Source organism: Vanessa atalanta, chromosome 20 (genome assembly GCF_905147765.1).
Source record: "Vanessa atalanta chromosome 20, ilVanAtal1.2, whole genome shotgun sequence".
NCBI lineage: Eukaryota > Metazoa > Arthropoda > Insecta > Lepidoptera > Nymphalidae > Vanessa > Vanessa atalanta.
In genome coordinates this window covers 955,216-982,943 of record NC_061890.1, presented here as the reverse complement: position 1 = coordinate 982,943, position 27,728 = coordinate 955,216, and the positions used below count along the sequence as shown (strand labels likewise).

At 35.9% G+C, this 27,728-nt stretch overlaps 1 protein-coding gene across 6 annotated transcripts; it reads left to right on the top strand.

Moving 5' to 3' along the window:
* Window positions 1–175: 175 nt before the first annotated feature.
* Window positions 176–27,599, top strand: LOC125071935 (RIMS-binding protein 2). 6 transcript variants are annotated; one of them, XM_047682375.1, is made up of 20 exons: window positions 176–544; window positions 15,067–15,267; window positions 15,386–15,584; window positions 15,658–16,554; window positions 16,632–16,752; window positions 16,821–16,998; window positions 17,293–17,425; window positions 17,978–18,168; window positions 18,401–18,604; window positions 18,692–18,886; window positions 19,480–19,674; window positions 19,850–20,101; window positions 21,057–21,116; window positions 22,873–23,085; window positions 23,205–23,432; window positions 23,530–23,760; window positions 23,850–24,009; window positions 24,232–24,396; window positions 25,227–25,300; window positions 26,362–27,599. In XM_047682375.1, the coding sequence occupies exons 2-20, from the start codon at window positions 15,070–15,072 to the stop codon at window positions 26,704–26,706; spliced, it is 4,239 nt and encodes a 1,412-aa protein (XP_047538331.1). In that variant the 5' UTR covers window positions 176–544; window positions 15,067–15,069; the 3' UTR covers window positions 26,707–27,599. The 6 variants fall into 6 exon arrangements, with proteins under 6 accessions (XP_047538331.1, XP_047538330.1, XP_047538334.1 ...); XM_047682374.1 differs by having other exon boundaries at window positions 22,870–23,085; XM_047682378.1 differs by lacking the exon at window positions 19,480–19,674 and having other exon boundaries at window positions 22,870–23,085.
* The last annotated feature ends 129 nt before the right edge of the window (window positions 27,600–27,728 follow it).

Here is a 27,728-nt window from a genome sequence, read left to right as displayed (position 1 = left end):
TAAATAATAATGGTGTGCGCGTCAAGCGTGGAGTGGTAGAGCGGTAGCGGTGGTCCATTGAGGAGACGACGGCGACAGCGCGGCGGCGCGCGACGCGTGACGTCACGCGGCGCCGCGCCTCGCGCACGCGCCCGTGTATCGAGCGGCATGTGCCACTCGCAGCCGGCCGACCGCTCCGCCCGACCGATACACACTTTTTTATTTTCCCTCCGAACGTAGCTCCGTGACATCCCGATTTTAACAGAAAAGCACGCTCGAAATTCAACGCCAAAGTCGAAACCCGCGCGCGAGGAGTCCCTGCCGCGCGACACGCTCCAGACGCTTCTGTCGAATCCAAAATGGCAGGACAGAGCGGTCTTCTGAGCTGTGCGCGAGCCCGCCTCTGACCGAACGGTTTTGATCACGGTCGCTATGTGCCTCGTTATATAAATGTTACGCAAGTTCGGGACGGTGGCTGCGAGAAGGTGCATCCGTTACGACCAGTAACGTCGTCGGTGCAGTGAACCTTGGAGCCCATGTAACGCACTCGAGGACTGCCGCTAACGTGAGTACGTTTATACGCACCCACTGTGGGGGCGTAAAATCAATTGTTTCTCGATATTCCACCTTCTCGACATGGAATAAAAACGTTCGAAATGCATACGAGTTAGGTTTTATCGATCGAATCGTTATCTGTAGCTTCTGAAATTAAGCGCTTTTATTGAGTATCATTGTAATGAAGTTGAGGGGTGTGTTTGGGCTATTTTAACAAAATATGGCGAATAATGAGTAGCTTCGCGCCTATCAACAGTGAGCTGTTGGTCCCGTTTGAGCCTTTCCATGTGAGCAAGGCTTATTGATCACGCAGCTTATTGTTTTAGAAAGTCTCCTAAATATTTAATGGGTTTGACATTTGTGTCTTACACAAGTGAAGGTCGTCGTTATGTTTGTCATATTCAATATTAAATATTGATTTAATTTAAACGGTTACTTTCTCTCTTCTTACCCCACTTACATTGATTCATGACCTATTTTATACTGGTTCAGTTCTAAGAAAACGCTTAGTGCTAATAGCAAAAAGTGTAGTAGTTATTTTTTTACTATAATACCTGCAAATCGAAAAAAATAATTCAGTAGATATTTTACACTCATATTACTCCGGAGTTTTTAGGAATTAAAGTTCTATTAAAACATGTCCAACGTTTACTTAAAATAAAATGAAATATTAATAGCGCAATGCGTTTTTATTTGCACGCAATAATATAAAAAAGTACATTACCGAATTTATTTATTTAACATTGGTGACATGTATCTATTTGCTCAAATGATTCCGTCATATACTCAATTAAAAATAACAAATTATATAAACCCTATCAAATACTAACTTAAGTTAATTTTTAGTATGCATAACTTGACTCCTTCTAAGTATGACGATAAACGTCTCACAACATCACAATCTTCATAAGACTCGAATGTTAAAGTAATAAGATTAATAAGTATTGATATATTTTATACTTTCATTGTACTAAGTTCTTATTACTCATAAGCGGGACTTAACATTTTTTTCGTGGCGACTTTAAGTACCTACTTACGTCAGTTATTGCATTTGTCGATAGAGTTAACTTTATGTTCACTACATAACATATACGAAGGGGTTATTTTAAATACCTTTTAGCGTGCAGGGTAAGTTGAGTAATTACTGACACAAGAAACTCAATTACTGACGTATTTTCAAAATAGGATCGTTGCCTTTTGTTTAAAAAAAAAAAGAAAAGATCGAGTCATGATAAACATCAAGTTTGAGTAGGCGTCTTAATAATAGAACTAATTATTGCTAAAATGTTAACCTTTTGATTTGAAAAACGTATCAATGAACAACGATAAAATTAATTTAGTTTATAAAGTATTATTTTTCACTGTTGTTTTAAGAATATAAATTATTAATGTTGAATAACAGTAACCTTTAGGAGACTAGATTTTAATTTGAAACAAAAAAAAACTATTATAGATTTATTGTATTATCTTAATTTAATTATATACCCAAATTAAAACCAATATCAATATACATTTATTGCGTAATGTACATTTTATTATTCCGCGTTATTCCACACTGAAATAATATTAATTAAAAATTAAGTGTAGGGCTTAACTTTATCGGTCGCCATATTGGATATTATGTTCATATTTAAATGTTTAAATGCTTTTCATTATATTGTTTATGTCTATGTATGAAAAACCTGAATATCTAATATTAATAATTTATTTGTTTATTTTAGCACTAGTATTCATCCGCGGAATCATCCGTTTGTAAGGGGGGGGGGGTCAGGTGATAGCCTATATGCTGAGTCGGATATACTATCTCTGTTCCAAATATCATCTAGATCCGTCTGTCCGTTATTGCATAATCGTAACAATCATCCAAACATACATATACGAATTTACATTTATAATTTTATACCAAGATTTTTTTATATAGGGAGAGGAAAACTAAATAAAACATTGCATTGTAACTTTCTGCCATAGAGGTGCGCAATGAAGTTTGGTGCAAAAAAACTTGTGCGATTTCTAACCGATATTTTATTACTGAATAAGATGGACACAAGCGATATAATTACTTATAATTATTTGTGTACACTGAAGTAAGCTGAACACAGATATGCGTGCCTGATACGACGTTTTTTTTCCAATCCAAGTGTCTACCTAATTATAAAGGAACTGTCTTTAGTACTTTATCACAGAGTCTGTCTTTAAGAGCGCGGATTAAGTATTTCTTAAAGAAACCTCGAGAAGAGTAAAAATTATATCGAAATTATATTTAGAGATGACTCTTAAAATATCACAATTAGCTTTACGAGGAGAGATGGCTTTGTAGCTGGAAATTGGTATCTTAACCAAGATTGCAAGCCAAAATTTTATATAATTAATTTGTATTTATGATCGTGTGCCTCAGCGGTGATTGTAATTATCTCAAATCCAGCATGTGTCGTAATTTTTTTTCTGATATAGTTAGCCGAGCAAATGGGCAAACTCATGGTAATTGGTCACCACCGTCCATAGACAAAGGCGCTGTAAGAAATATTAACCATACCTTACATCGACAGTGCAATCTTGGGGACTAAGATGTTATTTCCCTTATGCCTGTATTTACACTGGCTCACTCACCTTTTAAATAGGACACACAACAATAATGAGTACTGCTGTTTGTCATTAGAATTTCTGATAAGTAGGTGGTATCTAATTAGACGGGCCTGCACAACGTTCTACCACCATGGAAATGTGTATCCACCACATGACTCTCTACCAATCTACATTGGATTGGTGTAATGGAAGAGACTAACCATAGCCAGGACATTTCCAGACTTTGCTTGATTGCGAACTTACCGATATATATATAAATGTTACCGAATACCTCTTTCAAATAATATAAATGTTGAAATATTACTTTTTTTATTAAAATATGAATAACCACTTGGAAAAACTCCTATCTGATTTGCCGTCATGAAAGCGGTCGTACATTTAATAATTGGTTCACGTACCGGCTGACGTTGGTATCTATATAATCTGATCTACTTATAACTTAGTCGATATACTCGGAAACGGGTAATGTGCATGATAACGTTTTTTGTCAGAAAAATGATCCGACCTCATTTATTATGTCTGCTATTCCTTTGGAACATATTCGTACATTGTCTGTGAATCGTACTGTTGATTGGTTGTGTTTTGTGGTATACAGTAGGTTGGTTGCATTCACCGTATGGTCTCTCTTGAGGTCCACAACACAAGCCTCGGATCGGAAGTTAACAGTCTCAAGATATTTTCAGCAGCTTTTTCGCGACTCGGAAAACATGTAAAAGTATCTGTATACTCTGTTGAGAGGGTAAGAGAAGTTGTAGTACAAATTTGTGGACCTTAATATCTTCTGTACCCTCTTGAGAATGAGTCGAAATATGTCAGGAGGACACTTTCACCTCTATCATCATAATATCAAAGATTCGCATTATTGTCAAAGGATCATTGTGAAATACATGATTATAGTGTAGTTCCAGTTAATAATGATTGATTTGAGCGGGATTATTTAACGTCACTTAATATATCCAATACTAGAATTTGAATAAAATTGTTCATCATATTATACCTATTAAATTGAAACGGTTCACGAAACTGCTTATAAAACCCTGCCACGTAACCGCTAAATAGACGAGTGGATTAAATTATGGTCGAAATAATTTGTTTTATAAAGCACAACCATGTTGTAGTTTTTTTTTTATTTCAAATTGCTATAGTTTAAAACGACGACCCAAAAGCATTCAACGCCATCAGTTATTTACAACTTAATCTCAGACTGGACGCTGATTCGTTTTTGTTTTTTTATTAATTTTATTTTCTGCGTCTGTGCCTTTTATAGTTTCTTTTTTTTTTGTATTGTACCTATATTGTCTCTTTTAAGTTTCCTTTACATTTCTTAGGCATTTTTATTACTATAATTACGCAACTGTTGAGAATTTTAATCACCAGTAAATTATTAATAAATATTATATCATATACATTTATTTGTATGACTTTGTGCAAGCCCGTCTGAGGTGATAGCCTCCCTCCCACTCATCAGATGTTCTATCGCCAAATAACGATACTTAGTATTTATGTGTCTCGGCTTATAGGGAAGTGAGTAACTAAGCGCACAAGGTACATAACATAACATCTTAGCTCCAAAGGTTGGTGGTGCATTGGCAATGTAGAGAATGGTTAATATTTCCTACTGCGTCAATGGCTATGGGCGGTGGTTACTTGCGGTCAGGTGGCCCATTAGCCCATCCGCCTACCTATACTATAAAAAAACCCACGCGCCTCTAATTAGTAAATGAAAGAATTTAATCTGATAAAATTATGCAGGTTCTCTAAAGATCTTTTTTTAATCCAAATCTGCATATGAAAACTTCTGCAATCCACACGTCGTGTCCACTAGGCAACATCTCTTAACTAATAAGCAATTATTAAAATCTATTAAAATACATTTATGTTACTGAGACAACTAATATCATCAAATATAAAAATGTAATGAATAAATACAATTATTCTAAATCAAAAGACAATAATTCTAGTCTACAAATATTTTGTGAACATTTGCGCTGTCAGCTTACGCATTGCAATCAAGAAATATTTCATTTGTTTCAACGAGAACATTGAAAAAAAGGCGCAATTTTCACAGCAATAGAGCAAGCAGAATAACAAAAAAAGTTGTATGTATTGGCTACACAAAAACTAGACAAATAAAAACGGTCGTTGTACTCTTAGCTCGGTAGTGAAATATTCAATACAGTTGCACGCACGCGATGTCGCTGCCAAACTCGACCGCAGTGGGGCTTTGGATAGTTAACAGTAAATTTTGAGTACTGTATTTACATAATAGACAGCTAGTTGTTGAGTTTTCATGAATACATCTCCCAACAATAGGTCCATTTGCTTAAATGATTCAATTGCTGCGGCTCTTTATTTTATATAATGATGGCAGTGCTGTTTTGCACAAGAGTGAGTGTGAGAAGTGGTTGATACTTCTTGCATTGTCATTGGGGTGAAACCACGTAGCATCTAGTGATCTATAGGCTCGCCTGTCTTCCTAAAATAATTCAATAATAAACAGAAGACGATATATTAAGAGATCATTTACCATTAGTCTTCCAAATACGATTAAAGTTTTAAAAAGATTGAAACAGAAGCAATAAATAAGTAGAGGATCTCATAAACATCTTGTTTAATCTGTATTTGTTTTGCTACTAGTAATTGTGATTAAATAATATTATTAAAAATATAATAGTAAAATTTCATATGATATCGTTTGAAGTAAGCACCGAACTTGTTATGTAATCGATTGTATTTATAGGAAGTCTATAAATATAGCTCTGAAAGCTCGGTAAAATGTTATCGCTTTTAACTCGTTCGCGTCTGATATGATTGATGTAATGTAACGATGATCCTTCACTCAGAGATGAACCATCCGGTAAGAGGGAACGCGAGGTTACTCCGAGGAGTATATATGTCAGTAAATTATTGAAAGAAGACGAATGTTGCTATCGTATCTCAAAACGCTATATAATGTGAATATGATTGTGTTCTGATCTAAACAAAACATCATAGTGATGATTATGACAATGGCGAGTATCAGAATACCGATTTTATTTTTCTTAAAATGCTAAATAAGTTTTAATATTATTATTCTCTGCGACCATCCCTTTGGCAAGTTCTAAAAATACATCAAAGTTTGTTCAGGGTTGTAGATTTTTCTTACTGTTCAAGACTATCCAAGAGTTTCATTGAATGGATGATTTTTTCGAATTTGAATCACGTGTTTGAACTTTCTAATTGAATATTGGCAGCAAATGTCAAGGGTTGCCTAACAACGTTGGAGATATTGTAATGTATATCTATGCTCGAAAGTAGAAGTGCGGTCTCTACTTCATTGCTTTCATAGAGAATTAAGATGAAATCGCTCAGAATGTGATCGGACGAAGAACGGGTTTACGTGCCATCAAGGGTATGAAGCTCCACTGAAGATTCTTGACAGAATAACCCAAAAATATCACTTGAAGTTGAAAATTATGTTGCTATGCAGAACTCAAATTAGGATTGAGAAACATCAATAGATGAACATCGGTGAATTATTATTTATCGGAAATACCATAGTTCAAGTTCTGCTTCAAACAAGGCACGCGCAGTGGATTTAGTTCAGGAGATTATTTTTCTTCTTGTATAAGTAAACTAATATTTTCACTTGTGGTTAGTTAAAATTATTGTTATGTAACGCTCTATTTGTAGAAACACTGATTAACATACAGGTCGCCATTAAATGTGAATGTTTCAACTTTAATCCAGTATTTGTGGCAAAATTAAAAAGGGACGTAATAGGGACAGGTCTATTATTAGGTAGATTATCAAATAAAATTTGTATAGACAAAGCTTTTTTCTTTCATCGTCTGTCCCATGATATAGAGTAAAACTTGAAAAATATCTTTTTGCGTAAGAAACCCCATTTATTTTTCGTGGTAGGGCTTAGTGCAAGCCTGTCTGGGTAGGTTAGGTTAATAAAATCTATTCACGACATTTTCTACCTCCAAACAGCAATAGTATTGTTGCGATGTAAGGAAGAGTTATGTCTCTTACAGCCTCAATGGCTATGGGCAATGGTGTGACCGCTTACCATCAGATAGCGCTTTTGCTCGACCACCGTATTGTGTAAAAAAGCTACGGCCCACGGACGCGGAGCAGTAAAGGTTAACGTGGGTTAAGCCGGAGCAACTAGTTTGTTATATAAATAATATATTTACTAGAACTACTTAAATCTATTCTAGAAATAAAGAGGGGGCGTACTGAAGATATTATATTACTCAGAAATGTTGGTAGACGAATTTCATGGACAGTAAAGTGTAATTTTAGATTTTATCGTAGAATAGCGAGAACATAATGAATAAATTAATTGAATCATTTTATTTTGCATTTTAAAGACATTTTCTTTAAGAGACGAGTGACCCAGTAGACAGAACACGTCAATCTTAACGAAAGATCGTGGCCTCAAATACGGACAAGTACTTTTGAGTTTTCATGTACTCAGTTTTGTTAATCTGTATTTTTGTTCTATCTATGCAAATGTATTGTGATTTTAAAATAACTGTATCCAAAATGTAGTTTTTAAGCAATACAGCTCATATGTAGAGCATTTTTTTTGTGCGTCAATCACGGGGATACTACTGTAAGTTATTACTAACTAAATAAATACTAATTGAATTATTTTAAAACCCAGAAAGCAACAATGGTAAGTATTGTCACATTAAAACTAAATAGTAAAGTAATAGTTTGATAATGTTACACTGTTAGGCAAAGGCCTCCTATTGAGCTCCATAGCTTCTGTAATGGTGCTTACTCTAACTGCTCCAATGCGGCTTGGTGGATACACGTGGCAGACTATCATCCACCACGTGCAGGTTTCCTTACAATGTTTACGTATATCACCGAGCATGAGATGAATTATAAATTCAAAAAAACACATAAATTCAGTAGTGTTTACCCCGGGTTTGAAATTAGAATCATCGGCTACGATTCACGTCTTATAATCACTGGCCCATCCCGGCTTTTCTTGTCGCTTTACATTCTAATATCTTGGGACTTCATACCTACATAGGTTTATACAAAGGAAGTACTAGTGTATCTTATAAACTATAATCCTTATATCAAGGAGTAATATAATCCAATCAAGGATTAACAGAAGATACAAATCAAATATTTGTATAAAACTGTTTTGTTTATAAATACAATATAGATTGTATTAAATAATAATAAATAATAATAAATAGTGATAAAAACGGAGCATAGAAGTCCTACTGCTGGCAAAGGATTCTTCTGCCCTTAGAAGAGAAGACTTGGAACTTATCCCTCTTTTTTCTTTTTTATATTGTAATGATGTTGTGTTCTGTTTTGAATAATGAGCGTTCTCAATGTAGGTGGCACATTAATAATATTGCCAGTATGTGCCAATTATGGGTAGTGATCACTGATCAGGTATCCCAGTCGTACCTAAATAAATAAGATAAAAAGAAAAAAAAAAACATGAAGAGTTACCAGTTTCTGAACGCGGATTTGTTTAAAATCCACGTGTTCTACCCACTTCACCACTTCACAACCAAATTACAGTTATAAAAAAGATTAAGTCTGTGGACGTTCAACGGTCGTATAAATGACCTTTAATATTTAAGAATACATCAAAGGCTTTCCATTCCAATTGAAAGGATGATTGATTCACATCAACGACAAAAGTAAGCGTTAGGAATATTAAAAGAACACTTCTCGTTTTCAATACTAGAGTTTAGCATTCAAATGATAACATTTGTCCATGAAATAGATCGTTATAGGTTTTTAAATCAGAAGATTTTTTTTGCAAGTTGTATTTAAAAAAGTTTGTTTGATGTATATTATTGAGGTTCATAATATATATCATACAAGGTTCTTTTTAAGTTTAGATTCATAAATATTTTAATTTCATTAGTGACATAACTGTGAATCGAGGATTAAGTTACAAACCATTGTCAAAGTATCGTCTGTGTCGATGAGAACTTCTAAACGCATTCAATACTTTGTGTAAATTTAAAATTTGTTGGTAGACTTGTAAATGGGTTACTTGATAATTGGTCACTACTGCCCATGAATATTGATCATAAAAAAATATTAAACATCTTCAATGTATCACGAGCTTTGGGAGCTAAGATCTTTTGTCCTGTGCTTGTAGTTACACTTAACTCACCCTTCATAAAATTTACAAAATTCATTAAAATCTCAATGCGTCAACCTAAACGCGAATGCTGGCGTACTGGTTGGTAATATTGGGTACTGGTTATATGTAACCTGTATGATTAAAGAACAACATTACTAAAGCTAATTAAACATATTAAAATAAAATAGAACCATGGAAGCAGATCTTTTATATTGTTCTGAGAATACTTATTGTATTGTTGTATAGTTGTACATTTTCTAATTCTTTAAAATATTTGAAAATTCTTCTTATATATGATAGGAAATTATTCTAGAATGATCTCAATGTATGGACAAAGTGTGCAAGAAACGAAAATCGGTAATAAGTGAACAACATATGCCACCCAGTTGAACTTATATTACCAAACTTACCGCACTCGCTCGTATCGTCTGCCTGTAAAAACTTACCAGCTTAACGAAATTGATGTTTTAATACTTCGTATCATATAATGTAAGACGATTAAAACGTAGTTCGGAGCTTGGTAACTTAGTAATTAAGTCGTTTCCGCTTCGAAGGTCTTTAGACTTTTTGGTGTTTTTATTATCTATCAAGAATTAAGGAAATTCATAAAAATAATGTAGTCAACATGGACCGGCATATGAAACCAAGAAGAGGAATGCCGATCAATAAAAATTGAAGTAAAACTAATAAGAACATTGAGTTTCGTTAATTAACTAAACATATTTTTCTATTTATTATTATAATATAATTCATAGTATAAAACAAAGTCGTTCCCCGCTGTCTGTCCCTAAGTATGCTTAGATCTTTAAAACTACGCAACTGATTTTGATGCGGTTTTTTTAAATGGATTGAGTGATATAAGAGGAAGGTTTATATATATAATATAGTATAAAAATACTGATAATTTTAGAGGTTTCTAATGTGATGTCGTAAATAAACAAATTATTTTGCACTTCCTTTGCAAACGCTGGCTGAACCCTGAACAAAATAATGTACTACACTATTGTACACCTTAAAAAGGTGTATCAGCATTGCGCCCATGTGAAGCCGGGTGGAGTTGGTAGTATAGTATATATTAATTGCTTTTAACAAGAATTATCTAACTATCAAAAGTTTATTCAGGTAATTAACTAAGTTTAATACGTAACGTTATTAACATAATTTTTCAATATACAACTGGCGGTTTGATTTGAACCATACCATAAATTTTCAACTTGACTAGTAAGTATGGGGCTCTTCAAATTAACAACGCTAAAGTGCTATGGCTTTTGTCCGATAAATGAAAGAGGTTGCGTTGGATAACAAACTCTTTCTTCCGGCTTCTGGAATAAGGACTAGTTTAGATTGCATATATTGAACAAATGTGGCACACCGTACTTTTTAATGGGTTCACAATAATAGGTTTCCCTCGTTGCAATTATTCGAGCGTTGTTTGAGCACTGCACCCTAAAGCATAAACAGTGCTTTATTTCTTTAACATGAATAAAAACTACAAACGTTCAGAATAAGCGACAAAATAATGTACGTATTTTTTATGGGTCGGTGAAAACATTGTTTGGTCGCCCCAAAACTTTATCAGGACAAAAATTCAGCGATGACATTCCTTTATATATATTTATGTATGGATGTAAATGACTTTTCAATGTTGATATATTTGAATTAAAAAATACATACTTTAACTAACCTGAAGCAACATAGTGTTTCGAATGAGTTTGTTCTTTGGCTTTGACTGTACCGAGGGTCGCAACCAGGAAAAGTTTGAGGAGTATTGCGGACTTTTCTACCGAAATAAACGGTAAACGGATTGCGAAATCCCGCGCGTTTCTTGTGGCGCAACTCCACTGTTAGGACGAAATTGAAATCCTTTATTGTATCAAGTTTTATGTTTTTACTTTTAATTGTAGTTTAAAATGTTCCAATTTGAAGTTTGGAAGACTTGCTTTCATTCCTTAGCCTCGAATATGTGCTTTAAATTATGTTAAAAGATTTATAAAAAATGGTTGTGTATCTATTTAGGGCATTTTCTGATGTAATTAAAGTCACTCGCCTCAACATGTATTTAAAAGAATTGTGTCTTATAATATTTATTTATTATTCAACACCAGTTCAGTTTAAAGAACGACTGTTAGTATGTTATCTTGCGATGGTTAGTTATTATAATTGTAATTGTGAGTTAATATTTTCAATGTTACGCTTTTTTAAACTATTGACATAGGGGGGGGGGGGGGGTTGTGATATCGTTTATAGATAATTACTTAGTACATGTCTAATTACTTAAATACCATCATCATTCCATTGCATCATCCGAAGTATGACATCTTCCAATTCTTCTAAGTCAGCCGTCACCACATGTACGACCATTCTTTCAATATTTTTCTCACACCATCTGTCTTTTTAGGGTTCGGTACCCAAAGAGTAAAGCGGACCCTATTACTAAGACTCTACTGTTTGTTCGTCCGTCCGTTTGTCTGTCTGTCTGTCTCCAGGCTGTATCTCATGAATCGCCGTGATAGTTAGACACTTGACATTTTTACCGATATATTATTTAAAGATAATGGTCTCACCATTATCTTTAAATAATAACCCTTCGTACGTGAGTCCAACTTGCACTCAGTTTTTATTTTCTTTCCCAACATCAAAACAAATCCAATTCCTATATCTAATATAGAAGCATTACACATACTTATTGATTGTCAAATGAAACACTACCACCGGTTCGAAAAGAAAATGCCCTGACCTGAGAAGAACCGGCGAAATAAACTCATCGGGTTTATTTTATCATATACAATAAGAACCAACCCTGGAACCTGACCTGAACTATATGGAACGCGGTCTGGGTTAAGAGTAATGCGTGTTTAATTATTCAGTTACGCAATGGTCATACGGCTAGTCAATGTTAACCGTGACATCTAATACTTCGTTTACATTAAGTCTCTATACTAGGGTGGTCGTATTTACTACCCAAAACACTTTCAGTGTACCGTCGAAAGCCATTTTATTACACTTAATAAAGCTCAGTACTGTTAACTTCCAGACAAGATATATTATATACACATTGTTATATACGCTGTTGCCCGCGACTTTGCTTGTATGGAAGTTGAATATATTTACAGATTAACTTAAAATATTACGTTAATTTAAGACCTCTTTGTATTCCACATTGGTGTATGTATCCCCCCTTAGATGTAAATAATAATAAGTATCTACTCATTTTTTATCCGTAGCACAAAAATAAAGTTTCATGCTTCTAACTTAAAAAATGACGGACTTTCATTTTCAAACTTTTAACCTTTATTACGCTCCCTTAGGGGTAGAATATCCAAAATTCCTGCCTTAGTGGATCCTCACCAAATTTCATGGTCCTAACTTTAATAGTTTACGCTCGGCGATGAGCTAAATCGACTAAAAAATAAATAAAAAAATATATAATGACAATTGGTTCACACGTCAGTCGGCTATTTTTATAAATTATAATATTACCATTTGATTCTCATGATTCTATCTATGCCAATTTGTTTTCCCGTAAATACCGTATGCAGGAAGCATATATACTCGTAGCAAAGTTGGCAAATTAGTTTACGATTCACTGTTTAAGTTGTGATGAGGTAACAGACAGACAGAATTACTTCCACATTAGCAATAAACATATTAAAAAAAAACCTAATGGTACTAAATGAATTACAGTTTAATAAACATAATTTTTAAATTGGTCTAATTGTTCGTCCGTCTTAGGTAGGTATAGGAAGGTTTACCATAAAAAAAAACAAGTTATTATCAATAAAAGAAAATTATATAAAAGTTACAAGAAAAGCCTATACTCAAATATAAAACTTATGCAAAACGAAAATACATTAAGCGCTTAAACGTTATTTTATAACCTTAATAAACACCCATTCATGATTCTAATTAAATTTGCATGTGGGTATAATTATGCTGGCTTCAAATGTTTCTTTGCCGTACTGCCCAAACGGGACGTAATATATCTTTCTTTAAGCATGAAAGACATTTGTTCAGGCGCGCCATATTGCGTAGTCGCTGGCTGCTTTCCCAATTCCCGCCGCCGGAGTGTCTGCCAAGCTTTGTGGGGCCTCCCCTCCTTTGTAAGGAGCTCCGAGGGAGCAGGTCACCGCACTTTTTCTTAGCTCGAGTCGAGACGAGACGGCGGCGGATAATAGCGATATTTGGCTGCGTTGAGTTCGTTGTACGCTTTCTATCGATTTGAATTTATTATTATGATTTTTTTTATTTAATATTTAATGTTAATGTTCCAATAGTGGAAAAACGCCTTCTCTGTTAAGAAGATAGCTAATAAAAATTGTATGTTTGTATGTACCATCATATACATTATGCGTTATGATATTTTAATAATTCAATGATGGACTGATTAGAATGATTATTATTTGTTATTAAGTAAATTCGTTATGACTAAATTAATTTAAATTTTGCAATTATTTCATAAAATTCTACGTATTTTATATTGTCGGACTATTATATTTTCTTAATTATTATTGTAAACGATTTAAATTTACTGTATTACAATATTTTTCAGATGTTTAGTGACTATTTTACAAGTAATGGTTACTATAAGTGCGCTATGAGTTTGTCAAGTGTTACCCAATTTTTAAATATTTGTTTTTTAAGTTGGTATTCTTAAACAAATAACTGTTTGTCATGTTGGTAATCCTAAATAAATGAGTAGATGTTAGAATAGGTGTCAAACAATCTATCGTTTTGAAATTGTCGTCGAATTCTCAAACTGCAAGTAATGGCCATTAGTACGGTGTTAACCTCTCAACTCCCCATGGTTCCATGATGTTTTATGGGTTACTTAGTTCATATCGGTTTTATCGATGACGTCAACCGTTGAAGGACAAATATGTACCTGTTCGAGTAAATTTTAACAGAAAATCGATAAATTATTCATACACCAGTAACGCGGCCTCGTTTAGCACACTTGACTGTAACAAGGGCTTAACATAACTTTTCATTATCATCATTATTTAAAATATTTGTTGTTTTTTTTATGATGTTAATGGGCATGGGAATGAAAATCAATGGATTTTTTTAAATAAATTTCATTTGTTTACTTATTTGTATAATATTTTCAACGATATAATATAAAGTTTTGAACATAGCACATGCCTGATAGACATACTCCTTAGAAGAAGACAATAAAATTTAAATAGTTCTCAATTCAAAAAATACATATTAAATTAATAAAGGACATTAAACTTTCTTATAGAGACGTGCTAATATTTTCCACTAAGCTAGAATCCTTGTGTCAAAAAAACTGATTAACACCAATAACACTGAAAAAAAAGTTATAAATAAACTTCAAGCTAACTTAGGAATGGTAATTTAAATAGAACCAAACGAGCGATGAGTAAGTAACGAAGTATACAGTCTTTACCCATAAATGTTGTTAAGCGGATGTTTAGATAAAAAGAGCTGTCTCCCTTTCGTTCACCATAGATTTGACGATCGAAAGAGGAAGATGCAATACATAACGAATCACCTTCCAAATAAAAGATTAAAATTAAACCTCTAAACGATTAAGAACATAGTTTTCCTTCGAGTACAGATGACCGCTGACAAAGCTGATAGAATTTTTGTCACAGTCCCACGCGTTCGTGATTTGGACAGTAGCTTAAACATTAAAAAAAAAAAAACAAAACATAAACGTAAATATCTAACAACCATAATGGAGTTATAATGGTTGATGAGCGAAATATCTCATGAGCAATTTGCAATACCAAGTTTCATATGTTGTTTGTTAGGTTGTGTACATAGTTCAACTAATTCTATCTGATAATCCTACTTTGTGAATACAGACAATGAGCAGTTACAACATGTCAAGTGGTGGCGAAACGGACGTCCTATCGCGGCGGCTTCGCGAAGCTGAAAGAGCTCGCACTGACGCGGAGCGCGCACACGCGGATGCGCTCGCCCAACTCCGAAATGCGCAGCGATCGCCGCACGACTCGCATAACGTCGAGCAATTGCAATCGAGAGTACGCGAGCTAGAGAAAAAGGTATTTATAAAGATTTAAAGATATACATTTAAAAGGGTATAAATGGTGCCAACTTTTTACAATGTAGAGCCTACTATATATCATTCGCACATAATACATTTATATTTTTGTATGAAAGGCTGCATTGGAAACAGTTCGTTGTGAGGAGCTACAGTTAGAATTGTCATCGGCGATGCGGGCTCGTGGCACTTCAACGACTGCCACTTGGACGACGTCAGTGGCTCAGCCCGCTTCTGAGATAGAACGTATCATGGCAAAGATCGAACAAGACAACCGCATCTTAGCTGAATTAGAACATTCTAGATCAACGACACACGGTAATTACTTTGTTGTTTGTTGTGTTTTTAATTATTAAATAAAGATATATTATTATATATGTTTTTTGTATAGGTATTCAACAAAGTGGATCTAATCAGGCGCTGGGAGAGTTTCATTCACCAACGCCGTCACCATTGCCTCATTCGTATACGAGCTCAGGACATGTAGTTCTATGTCAGAGCAACACAATGCCAACTTTGTCTTCACTCCATGCCACCTCACAGTTCACTGCCCCTAGCTCCAACTCTGTAGCCTACTCTATGAGTGCGCACAACCCTTCCTACTCAAACCCCGTATCTGCCTCTTTTGGTTTGTCCAATACCCACCAAGTTACTTTTACAAACCCTGTTACTGCTCCACTCGTAAATAATATCAGTCAAATTTCCAGTACTCTGGCTGGTTTACAGTCAAATCTTCAAAATATAACAGGAAATGTTTCCGCTATGAGTTTGGGATCAACGTTAGGTGGCCCTTCTATGACCGGAACTATGGCTGGAACCGGACTTTCGAGCTGTTTAAATAATCCACCAACAAGTTTATCTGGAGGTCTAACGAGTACGCTTGCTGGAATACAAAGTCATTTACCTAGTGCCCTTGGAAATGCTCTATCTAATTTAACGGGAGGAACACAAATTGGAGGTCTCAATACGAGTTTAACAGGAACCAATGCATATGGAACTGGACCTGGAACATATACGAATCCTCTCTTATCGAGTGGCTTGGGAACAAATACTATGAATATTAAACTTAAACCTATAGACGAAATTGATCTTGGCTTAAGCAGATACGGGGCAAACAATCCACCAATAGTTAGAGCTGCTACGCCTGTTACACCGCACCAACCGACTTGGAATTTAGGATTAGATAGCCAATTTGGAACTGATAGAATAGGAAATTTAGACACATTTCTTCATGACCGAGGTCCGAGAGCTATAAGACTTTTACCAAATAATATATTGGACGTAGATGGTATGTCGCTTCCGAATGATATGGAAATACAAAGTTATTATTATTCCTAAATAATAATTATTATTCCTAAATTTCAGTACGAAATACCCATTATATGAACGGTGGTGCGTCATCTGAACCACAAGTTGATATGTTGGACATACCAGGGAAAGGCCGTTGCTGCGTTTACATCGCGAGGTTTTCATACGAACCACCTGAGTAGGTTATTTGTCCATTTGAGATAAATATAAGATTAATATTCATATAAATGACAGTAATTTTTTTAGTGTCGAAAATACCGAAGGAGAATTATCTATCTGCGCTGGAGATTATTTGCTTGTTTGGGGTCCGCCTGATCCAAACGCAACTATGCTTGATGCTGAATTGTTAGACGGACGACGTGGTCTAGTTCCTGCAAATTTTGTTCAACGTTTGGTCGGTGATGATTTATTGGAATTTCATCAGGTAATAAAACATACATACATGACATATTACATGTATAATTACGGCTAAAAGTCGAAGAAAACAAAAACAAATCTACGAATGAATTTTCAGGAAAATAAAATATCCTATTAAAAATTAGCAAAAAGATTCACTCTAATGTAACATTGAATTTTCCATATCAAATTTGGATTTGCATTTAATTTCGATAAGATTAGTGCTGTCTTATTTCGACTTCAATCCGTAATTTATACATGCAGAGTTCAATTTCGAAATTGTAAGATACGAGATCTTATTTCATATTTATTGCATCATTAGGCCGTCGTAGCTACTTTACGTGATGCTGATGAGACTGCAACCACAGCTATAAGTGATTTATCCCTTAGTAGAGATGTGGCACGCCTTAGTGAGATGGCAGACATTAGCGAAGGGCCTGAAGACGATGATAATGGTAAGATAGTGTTTCCATTAAATCAACGAGCATTTGATTTTTCATTAATTAAATTTTTAGAGTATGTTAAATAAGTTTAGTTTCCTAACACACAGACACCACTAAATTCCACAGTAGTAAGTACCTAGACATTTTAGGTATTTACAGTAAAATCCTACTCAAATTTTTGGTAGTATTTATTTTTCATTATTTATTTATTTATATTAGTTAACTCTCAATATAATCCAATCGCATGATAATTCACACACATTATAAAATGCACTCACAAGATTGTTTGATGACTAATGAAGTTAAACTTTAGCGATAGTGAATGCCGAACGAAAGATAGCAAGCAATGTATAGCAGGATTTTAAATCAATTTAAATTATTATTTATAATGTAGCCATAGAAATCTATAGTTAAACCTTTATCCTTTCCTAATTGCCTCATCCTATTACATCGGATTTCGCTGCACGCTTCTTGGCATATCACTCGCACTTCGCCTGCTTGGCTAACTCCTACTCGCGATCAACCCTCGGACCTGAACAGCCAAGCTGTTTTTCTCGTCGCTAGTGCCTGCACCACGCCAGCTCACCCTCGAGAGACAACTCAACAAGTCTGTGCTGATTGGTTGGACGGCGCCTGAAGGAGTCCAGCAAGCGAATATCGAAAGCTACCACGTATACGTCGATGGCGTCCTGAAAACTACTGTCAAGGCAACGGAGCGCACACGTGCTTTGGTCGAAGGCGTAGACGCTAATCGAGTGAGTCATTATTTTTAGAATAATTGATTATTAATTTATGTAATTATTCTTGATATAATAGGTATTGTTTATATTTTTTACTTTTATTTATTTAGTAAAATCATATTTAGTTTCATCAAATTTTTATTTCATATTTTTCTTAATTACTTTTTCGAAATTGACGAAAATTGTTTTACTATTTTATTTATACGTATTTATTACTACATTGACTGAATGTTTTATGTTTCCAAAGCCACATCGAATTAGCGTCCGTTCAGTAACAGCTACACGGCGTACATCAAGGGACGCTGCCTGCACCATGGTAATAGGAAGAGACACGGGGAACATGGGCCCTACCTGCGTAAGGGCTAGTGGAGTTACCTGCTCTCAAGCTGTAATATCATGGTTGCCAGCAAATTCTAACCATCAACACGTCGTCTGTGTTAATAATGTCGAAGTAAGATAATTATATTCTAAAAATAAACTTAGGGTTCTAGAATTTCGATTTATAGTTTAAAAGATTTAACCGAGGCATATCTTTTAGGTTCGAACTGTAAAGCCAGGTGTTTACCGGCACACGATAACAGGCCTCTCACCAAGTACACAGTATCGAGTGACAGTCAGAGCTAAGCATTTAAGGGCGGGCCTTCCTGGGGTTCCTATTGAAGAGGCCCCTGGCGCTTATACTGACTTCAGAACCTTACCCAAAGGCCTACCTGATCCACCTAATGAAATAATGGTACATAAATATTATTTTATCAATTCAGCATGAAATGACTTAAGCATGCTTTCGTCAATTTTTTACACTTCACACTCACATCCTGCTCGCCATTATATGAAAATATTACCTTACCTATTATGACTATTTAGCTCATATTTATTTTTTATAATCTGGATTTTAATACCTTAAAAGGAAACAGTTATGTAAATAATAATAAATTACAAAACTGCTTCTCAAAATATAACCGAACCGCGTTTTAGCACACGCACTTAAAGAATGCTTTCCAACGCTCACCAAGTGTGTGGTTAAGTCCTAACATTAACGATTCCACAAGTCATACACAACCCCGCCCCTTTCGAGTACTATATCACGACCTCAAAGCACGCGGCACAATGGAAAATTTCGAGGAAGTCGCGTCAATCGCAACCATTAATCCAGCGCCAGGACAAATTTTTATTGACTTCGCTCACGTTGTTGGTAGCTTAGTATTCCCTTTGTTTTGTCGATCCTCCCTCGATGTGGCTTAATAGTATATATGAATACATTGTCATAAACCAATTGGCCTTACGAAAATAGCTGGATTGTTGGTGGTGATTGGTGCGGTGTCGCAGGTGGAAGCTGGACCTCAGGATGGCACACTGCTTGTGACGTGGCAGCCGGTGCTTCGGCCTCCCGCTTCTGGGCCTGTTACGGGATACGCGGTGTATGCCGACGGGAAGAAGGTGACTGATGTCGATTCGCCGACTGGTGATCATGCTCTCATCGACATTGGCAAATTGATCGGCCTCAATCCGAAATGCGTCACTGTGAGTACTGTAAGGCTTAGACTGGCTACTTGAGCGCTGTGTTGTTGATATACGCACATATTATTTTCGTCAACGGCACAAGGCGTTGTGTGCTAATATATAAAATTATGTTTTTATTTCACGAACAAAGTGTGCAAAGGGAAAGACTTAGGTATTTAGCTGTTATGGGTTACAGGTGCGAACCAAATCACGGGACAGCCAGTCGAGTGATAGTGCCCCAACTCCTATACCACCTGCTGTACTCCGAGGGGTCGCCTCAAGAGTCCCCCGTGGACCGGGACCTGGCGTCACGCAGCCGACGCCTGGTTATCGAGGCCAACGCCCACAGCCTTACCAACAACACCAGCAAGTGATAGAACACGATGAAAATCTATCGGATAAAGAAATATTCCCAACGACCAATCGTCACGATCCGCAAACGACTCAGGTGAAAATTAATCTAAATTTTTTATTCGTTTAATGTTACTATGTACATACATTTTTTGGAATATTTGAATTTTATAATAAATAAATGTATAACAAAGTAATATCCTAACATTTTAATTAAATTAAAGTTTCAGCTTTTAATAATATATTTCCTTAATAAATTATAACGCTTTGTTTATCGATTTTTTTTTTAATTTTATTAACAGAATGGTGATTTTTATGTTACGTACTATTTTATCATTGAATTGTATAATGTTGGCACAGCACTTTGTGTATATTTAGTTCGCAAATCAGTGTCGTATAATATATTGTGTGTAAATTCGATAATCATTTGGCCAGTATTTATACATTATTTAATGTATTTATAATGTGTATAAGGAGCTTCGTATTTTATTTATTTTCATTTCCGGTCTTTCCATTTGTGTCTTCTTAGTTGTTTTATGAAAATCAATGTCATATGCTCTCTACGTACGGGAAAAGCTATTTGTAAAAGTGTCATGTACAGTCCACTGAACTAGAACTAAAAACCGTTTAATCAGAATTAAAAAGTATTTGTCTAATGATACATTAATGAATAGCCTTTCGCGTAATATCGGTGTTGCAAACTGCACTCTTTATACATACTCTCTCCTGTGGTTCTGTCGCTGGCATCTTCTAAATGTCGAGTAGTTCTTTGCCAAACGATACAAACACAACCACGCGCGTCATCGATTACCTATAGCTATGCACTCGGCTGGAGCGTTCAAAATTAAATGTTTCTTGCTTGCGACTAGATCTGTAGACTCTAGTGCTATTGGCCGATACCTAACAGCGCACGACACCCTACAGATACCTATATACTTAGACAAATAAAGAGCTTGTACTTTGTGACACAGTTTCTCTCATCGAGCTCATTAAATTAACGTGCAGAGTAATTACCTCATTCTCTCACATAACTATTATACACCTTTCCGTAGCCCACGAGCGGATTCGGCACAGGCCTCCTAAAGAGTATATTCGACAAAATAACCCCTTCGGTAAGGAATTTTAACACGTCTTTTATATATATATTTTTATTTATTTCGAAATCTTGACACGTTTTGTTTAGAATTTTACGATTTTTTTTTTCATTTTGGGAGTGTTTTTTATTTCATTTATTAGTTTTATTTATTATTATTTTTACACAGTGTGCTCGTATTTTAATAGCATCGTAATATGCGTATTTACTTACGTAGACAATTTATAATCCATACATATGACAATATTTTTTAAGTATGCTTTTGTACATATCAAAGTAGACAAATACAATATATAACCGTAGAGGAAGAGTACTCGTTAGCTAACTATATGCATATTCATTTATTGAATAAATTTAAAAGGTTCATACGTTTAGTCGTTTAAATATATCATAGCTAATTAGATTTGGAAACTGATTAGAGATTAAAAAAACTAAATAGTCTAAAACCTTATGGAATTGGTCTTTGAAATAAATATTTATAATATTTTTTATTATTTTTTTCTATAGACATTAAATATGAACGAGGGAAAGCAACATCGTACTGAAAAACATACCAGATAGTTATATCGTTAACATAACACAACTCAGATACGATTATCATTAGGTATAAGTCTAATAAAACCATTTACACATCATTTATAGATCATACGTTACATATGAAGATACGAAATTCAATATTCATGCGCCTGTATTATGACAGATTGAAAGCAAGGGCACGCTTTCACTTCTGCCTTTTATTTTCACTTCGGCTTCAAAACGCGGCCTCACTTGCTCTATTTATATCGCCTTCATATACTGAACTGTGTTTGTATATCCTTCTTACTTATTCTTATATCCTCGCCCGCTTAACTGATTAGTTCTTGCTTCAGCGGTTAATGTTACAGAATTAATATAATCATCCGATCACTCTCGATCACAACCATAATCATGATCATTTATTGTTATCAATGATATGTTGAATGACCGTGTGGTACCTATTAGCAATCGGGGATACCGGCCATCGAAATCACTAAAGAGGGAGCAGTGGAGGCCGGTAGCGAGGACGAGGAGGCGTCGCGTCGCCGCCCGCAGGTCTGCGATCTCTCCTAGCTGTCATCGATGTGCTCTCCATGTGCTAGCACTATTCACTTTGCTCTCTTCTCTTTCAATTTTATGCGGAACTTCCGAGACACATGTTTTCACTTTTCCTTGTTCTGTGTTGTTATCTTCACGTCCTCGATGTTCTACACACTACACAGGTTCACGGCCGACACTATCCAGGTCTTGTTACACGTAATTTTACCGCCCAGATAGGTAGAAGACAGATTCCCCACAGAGCACTCGATACAGAATCATACCATCTGAGCATGCGCAGCGTGTATGTATGACTGTTCCTGCATGCTGTCTTGGCTTCGACTCGTTCTCAGTACTCCTTTCATCGACTCTTTACTTTACTCAGTTGAAACAAGGATTAAGAACAATATACTCGTAAATAAACATCTTGAATTGAAAAATATATCAAATTTTGTTTACGTGCATTACTACTGTATACTTTCGGAAATTTTGTGCTGTGGATGATATATGGTTTCAAATGTAAGTGCTGCACGCTAGCTTTCGTTGTGCATGGGGATTCAATAGAGTTTCAGCGGAATGTTATGTAAACGAAAGGTAAAGTATTTGTTGCTTTTGATCGCATACGCCAAATTTATATGGCTGTAAAGCTTGATAAATTGCTGTGGGCTTTGATATGGAAAATCTAACCTTATTAATGTCTTGGTACGTACGGACGTCAGCAGCAGCCGTCCCAACCTGCACAAGCGTCGCAGCAGCCTTCGGGTCAGCAGTACCAGAATACACAAGCCTACCATGGCACGCAGCAACCCCCCTATCAACAGGGCGGCCAGTTTCAAAGTAACCAACAGAACCAATTCACTGGGCAGCCACAGCAGTATCAGAACCCTCCGCCCAGGAATCACCACGAACGAGGGCGTCCTCCCAATCCTCACCAGGTTAATCTTTTGTATCATTGCTATCAATTCTATTACAAAATGTACATTATGTATATAACAATACATTATGACAAACTTTCCAATATTGTTACTATAATAATGATTTGTTTGCACCACAGCAAGTTCAACAAACCCAACAAGGCCAAGTACAGCAATATGGCCCACGTCCTGGTCCACCAATAGGCCCTAGAGGTCCACCGCCGGGGCAGCGTCAACCTCAAAGTCACCAACAATCAAAGAGATGTCGTTACTTCGTTGCTTTGTTTGACTACGATCCAGTGACTATGAGTCCTAATCCAGAAAGTTGTGATGAAGAGTTACCTTTCAGCGATGGAGACACAATAAAGGTATTTTTTTTTATGGAAAATATGTAATAATAACCGTCTAAAATCAGAACTCCCTCTCAAATATTTAATATGTCTTCATAATGTTTGTTTATAACAGGTTTGGGGTGATAAAGATGCTGATGGCTTCTATTGGGGAGAGTGCCGCGGTCGTCGTGGTTATGTTCCCCATAATATGGTCGTGGAAGTCTCAGAACAGGAAGCCACTGGACAAGCTGCCGCAAAGCCTCGGGACAGATGGTCGGATGCGTACACCCAACAACCCGTCCGACGGATGGTTGCCCTTTACGACTACGATCCTCAGGAACTAAGTCCAAATGTCGATGCTGATGTGAGTACTTGTTTTTATTATATATGTTTTAATAAATCCCTTTTTAAATACATATTCCGTTGTATAATTGTTTGTGTTTAATATTTAAGGCGGAATTGAGCTTTCAAACGGGTCAGATCATTCTCGTATATGGCGAAATGGACGACGATGGTTTCTTTATGGCAGAGATCGATGGCTTGAGAGGCTTAGTGCCCAGTAACTTCTTGACGGAAGCCACAGACCAATATGGACAGGGACAGGCCGGTCAAGGTTTGATTTTTTTTTATGTACGGTATATGTATACATCGTATGTATACATGCGAATAACAATTGATAAAAAAAGAATATATATCAGGGTTCATGGTTCCGAAACAAGACTTATCTCTAGATTGAGTTTTCACACCAAATTTATGTTAAAAATCATCTCCTGGTCGGCGACGAAAATCTCTTAATGAAAAGGAACCTTTACCACAATATTTAAACATAATATAGGTGCTGGAGCGGCTGGTGGTAGAACAGCAGTCGCAGGATCAAGTGTTCCTGGGGGAGGTCAAGGACGTGGGCGTGGTGTCCCGACGGGTCCCGGAGCACGAGGCCCTCCCCCTCCACCACGGGAAAACGTTGCCCCTGCACAAAGGAACCATCAGCGAAGAACAGGTATGGTTTACCACACTTTTGCGTAATGTATTGTGTAGAGCCGCGAACGGCTTTTCAATATTCGCTGTTATAGTTACTCTCCCTGTTAGATAAAAAAATAAGATCGATTAGGTAAGTCCAGCTGATGATCAGGGTTAATTCTGATCACTAAGAGCTTTGAGTGTTTCATGTTTGCACCTTGGACTTGCTGTGTGACTACTGAAAGACGCTCGCTATTTCGCTCTGGAAACTTCTATCATCTTCTCTGTACACGGTTTAACGATTGCCACAGGACTCGCATTGCGAGTTGTTGCTTGCCGAAATAAATATATTCCTAATCTATAAATAACACTATGGAATTTGAAAAAGTAAATGAAAACTTACTCTGTGAAATAATCTAACACTTTTACAGCGTCAAGTGCAAATAAATATCTCTAACGCGAGTCCGGTTGCAATCCACGGAGCACAAAGACTCTTGGTGTACACTTTGCTGAAAAACACTATCTTGGATTACACAGTCACAGACATCGAAGTTATACACGCGAAAACCTGAAGATACAGCGAAACACGAAATATAGAAAACTAAACTTCGTTTATATTTTCAGCAATACCTTCAGGGCAACTTAATTTTATTTCGCATTCTCTTTCTAACTATCTATTCTGTTTTTATTTTATCACAACTTCCCTGTTGTTTTATCAAAATAGCTGTCACGTTAGCTCACGCAAGGTAGGCTGGTCAAATACACGCAACATAGTATTGCACAGAGCCCACGATGTGCGTGATGTGTGATCCAAGATTCGAGTGGTTGTCTGTGGTCACTTATATGTTGTGTGTATTGTCTGTTCGCTAGATGCCTGCCCTCTCCCCCCTTCTCAGTTAGACCACAACACATGCGCCAGTAATCCAGAACAGGCGAATTCTCAGGTAAAAATATTACCGTTTATACAGTTTATTGACCCCACAACAATACTTTCAGATAACGCAATGATGCTAGTCATTTTCTTTAGTTCGACTACCACTTCATACTTTTAGATTTTCACTGTTTTCATTTAATTATGTTATTTTCTTCTATTTTATTATTTTGTTGCGTTTCACCTACGCCCAGTGTATAGCTTAAAGGGCGAACCGTCCGGAGATAATATTGATCAAAACTTATGGACTAATCGTTGAGGTTTATGTACACTTTATATCACCTCATACTGGACCATATCATACAGAACTGGAACAATACTACACTGGCGTATACTTCACGTACATCATATATATACCATTACCCATTTACCTTAATGTTGACTGATTCTCGAAAGCCTGTGAATGTGGTCCACGACTAGACGACTACACTTATGATGCCAAATGTTGATCTTCAAATATAACTGGAACCATATTTGTTGTTTAATATAAATACGAGGAAAGACAAGGAATGTCGTGAAAGTAATCGTCTGGCGAATCAATCTATTTTTCTTTCTATTATTTATCCAATGCATGGTGTTTTATAAACTTGCATATGATTTCACTTCGCTATACGCTATAGAATCAAAAAGGTTTTGTATTATTAAAGTTTTAAAATTTGAGCAAATTATTTTTATATTATTATTTAATAATTCGCTTTCGTGTTTGCATGCATTAATATTTGTACATCGTACTTTGTCAGTATTATAGTTTAATGCATGATTTTTTTAATAAATATTTACCCAATGAAAATTACTTTCAATAATATTCAAAATTTACCAAAAAATATCTTCCTTAGAATAGATATCCAGTTTCTAAACAACAGACTTGATAATTTATCAGACATTTGCATTCACATTAATCAGTAGTTAAATAGAAGCGAATAGTTCATATTCGCTAGATATCATAAAAATGCATTAATTACAATTAACTTTACGATGCTAGTTTCATTAACAACTATTCCGAGCCTAACGAGGAGAGTTTGGCTCTCGCGATGACATTTTTTTTTTCATGAACTTTTATATGTGTGAGTGCAGCAGGCGAGGGGGAGAGGCGTGGTGAGCGCTCCGCAGGCGACCACGATCGCGCGAACGAGCGCTGGTAACGTGAGCACGCCGACCGCTCAATCCCCGGGGTCCACGGGCGCTTTAACGGCCATGCCCCCTATAGGCACCACCACGGCGGTCAGCACTTCGCCTGCGCGCCGCGGCGGCCCGGCTGTAGTCCCGGCACCGACCGCGCAACCCACTTCTCAAGCTCAACCACCAACATCTCAACCCAACCTCATGCAGAAGTTTTCGGAGATGACCGCACCCGGCGGGGATATCCTCAGTAAGGGGAAGGAACTCATCTTCATGAAGTTCGGTCTCGGCGGCAAATAATGTCGGCGTTACGGCCTCTAGGGCCTTCTTGTACGTGAATTCGACTCTTTTATTTATGTATCACCTCTAAAGGGGGTTCTACTGCTGTCTGCCCGGCTAAAATTTATCAAGGCCGCATTGTATATCGAATTTTTCTACTTTAGGCCATTCGGTTTTCCCCTAACCCGATCTAATATAAGGAATGTTGTAAATAATTAAAAATTAAAATTCAATAAACGCACAGTTTAGTGAATGTTCAAATATTTAGTGGTCTCGATAGTACGCACGGTTGAAAATTAAACACCTGGAATTATAGTTACATGTAATGTTTTCTATCTATCTGATCTGTTCCCGTCTGTTAGCTTAGTTTTAGGTATATTTAGTATGTTGTGGAGGATACATTTTATTCAGGCATGGCATACAATGTACCTTTTCTATAAAATTAAGTAACACCAAGATGTTACTAGCATATAACAAGGTGTTAAGTGTCGCCGCTGCTCATATTCCTAAAATGATCCTCCACATAACAGTATTTTATTTCGCATTCAAATACGATATATCTTGTTTAACGAAATGTTGTCTAACTGATATTCCTTACTTCAAATTGGTTAGACTGCAAATATTTCCTTCTGTATTAAGTTACCAATCGCTAGAGTTGTCTTATTAACTAAATTAAACAATTCTTTGCCTTACACATTTGCGTAAGCACACGTCAGTAACTTAATAAACGACATTTATACCAAGGTAATAAATGTCGATAAAACCGTATCTTGTGGTACGAATTCGAAGCTGCAACCGTCCTTGCAGAATCGATGAAACCGATCATCAGTTGTGACTTGGGAATAATGGACACGCGCACGTGAATAATATTAACTGTTCCAAATGTTTATGATAATGTTATATATTGAATCACAAATTTTAAATATATTTTAAAATTTAAAATAACATTAATATTACTCTATATTCAATGTTCACATACTGTAAGTTGTGTTACTTAAAATAATTGTCATTGTATGTACATTTGAATATAATATAGGTATGTT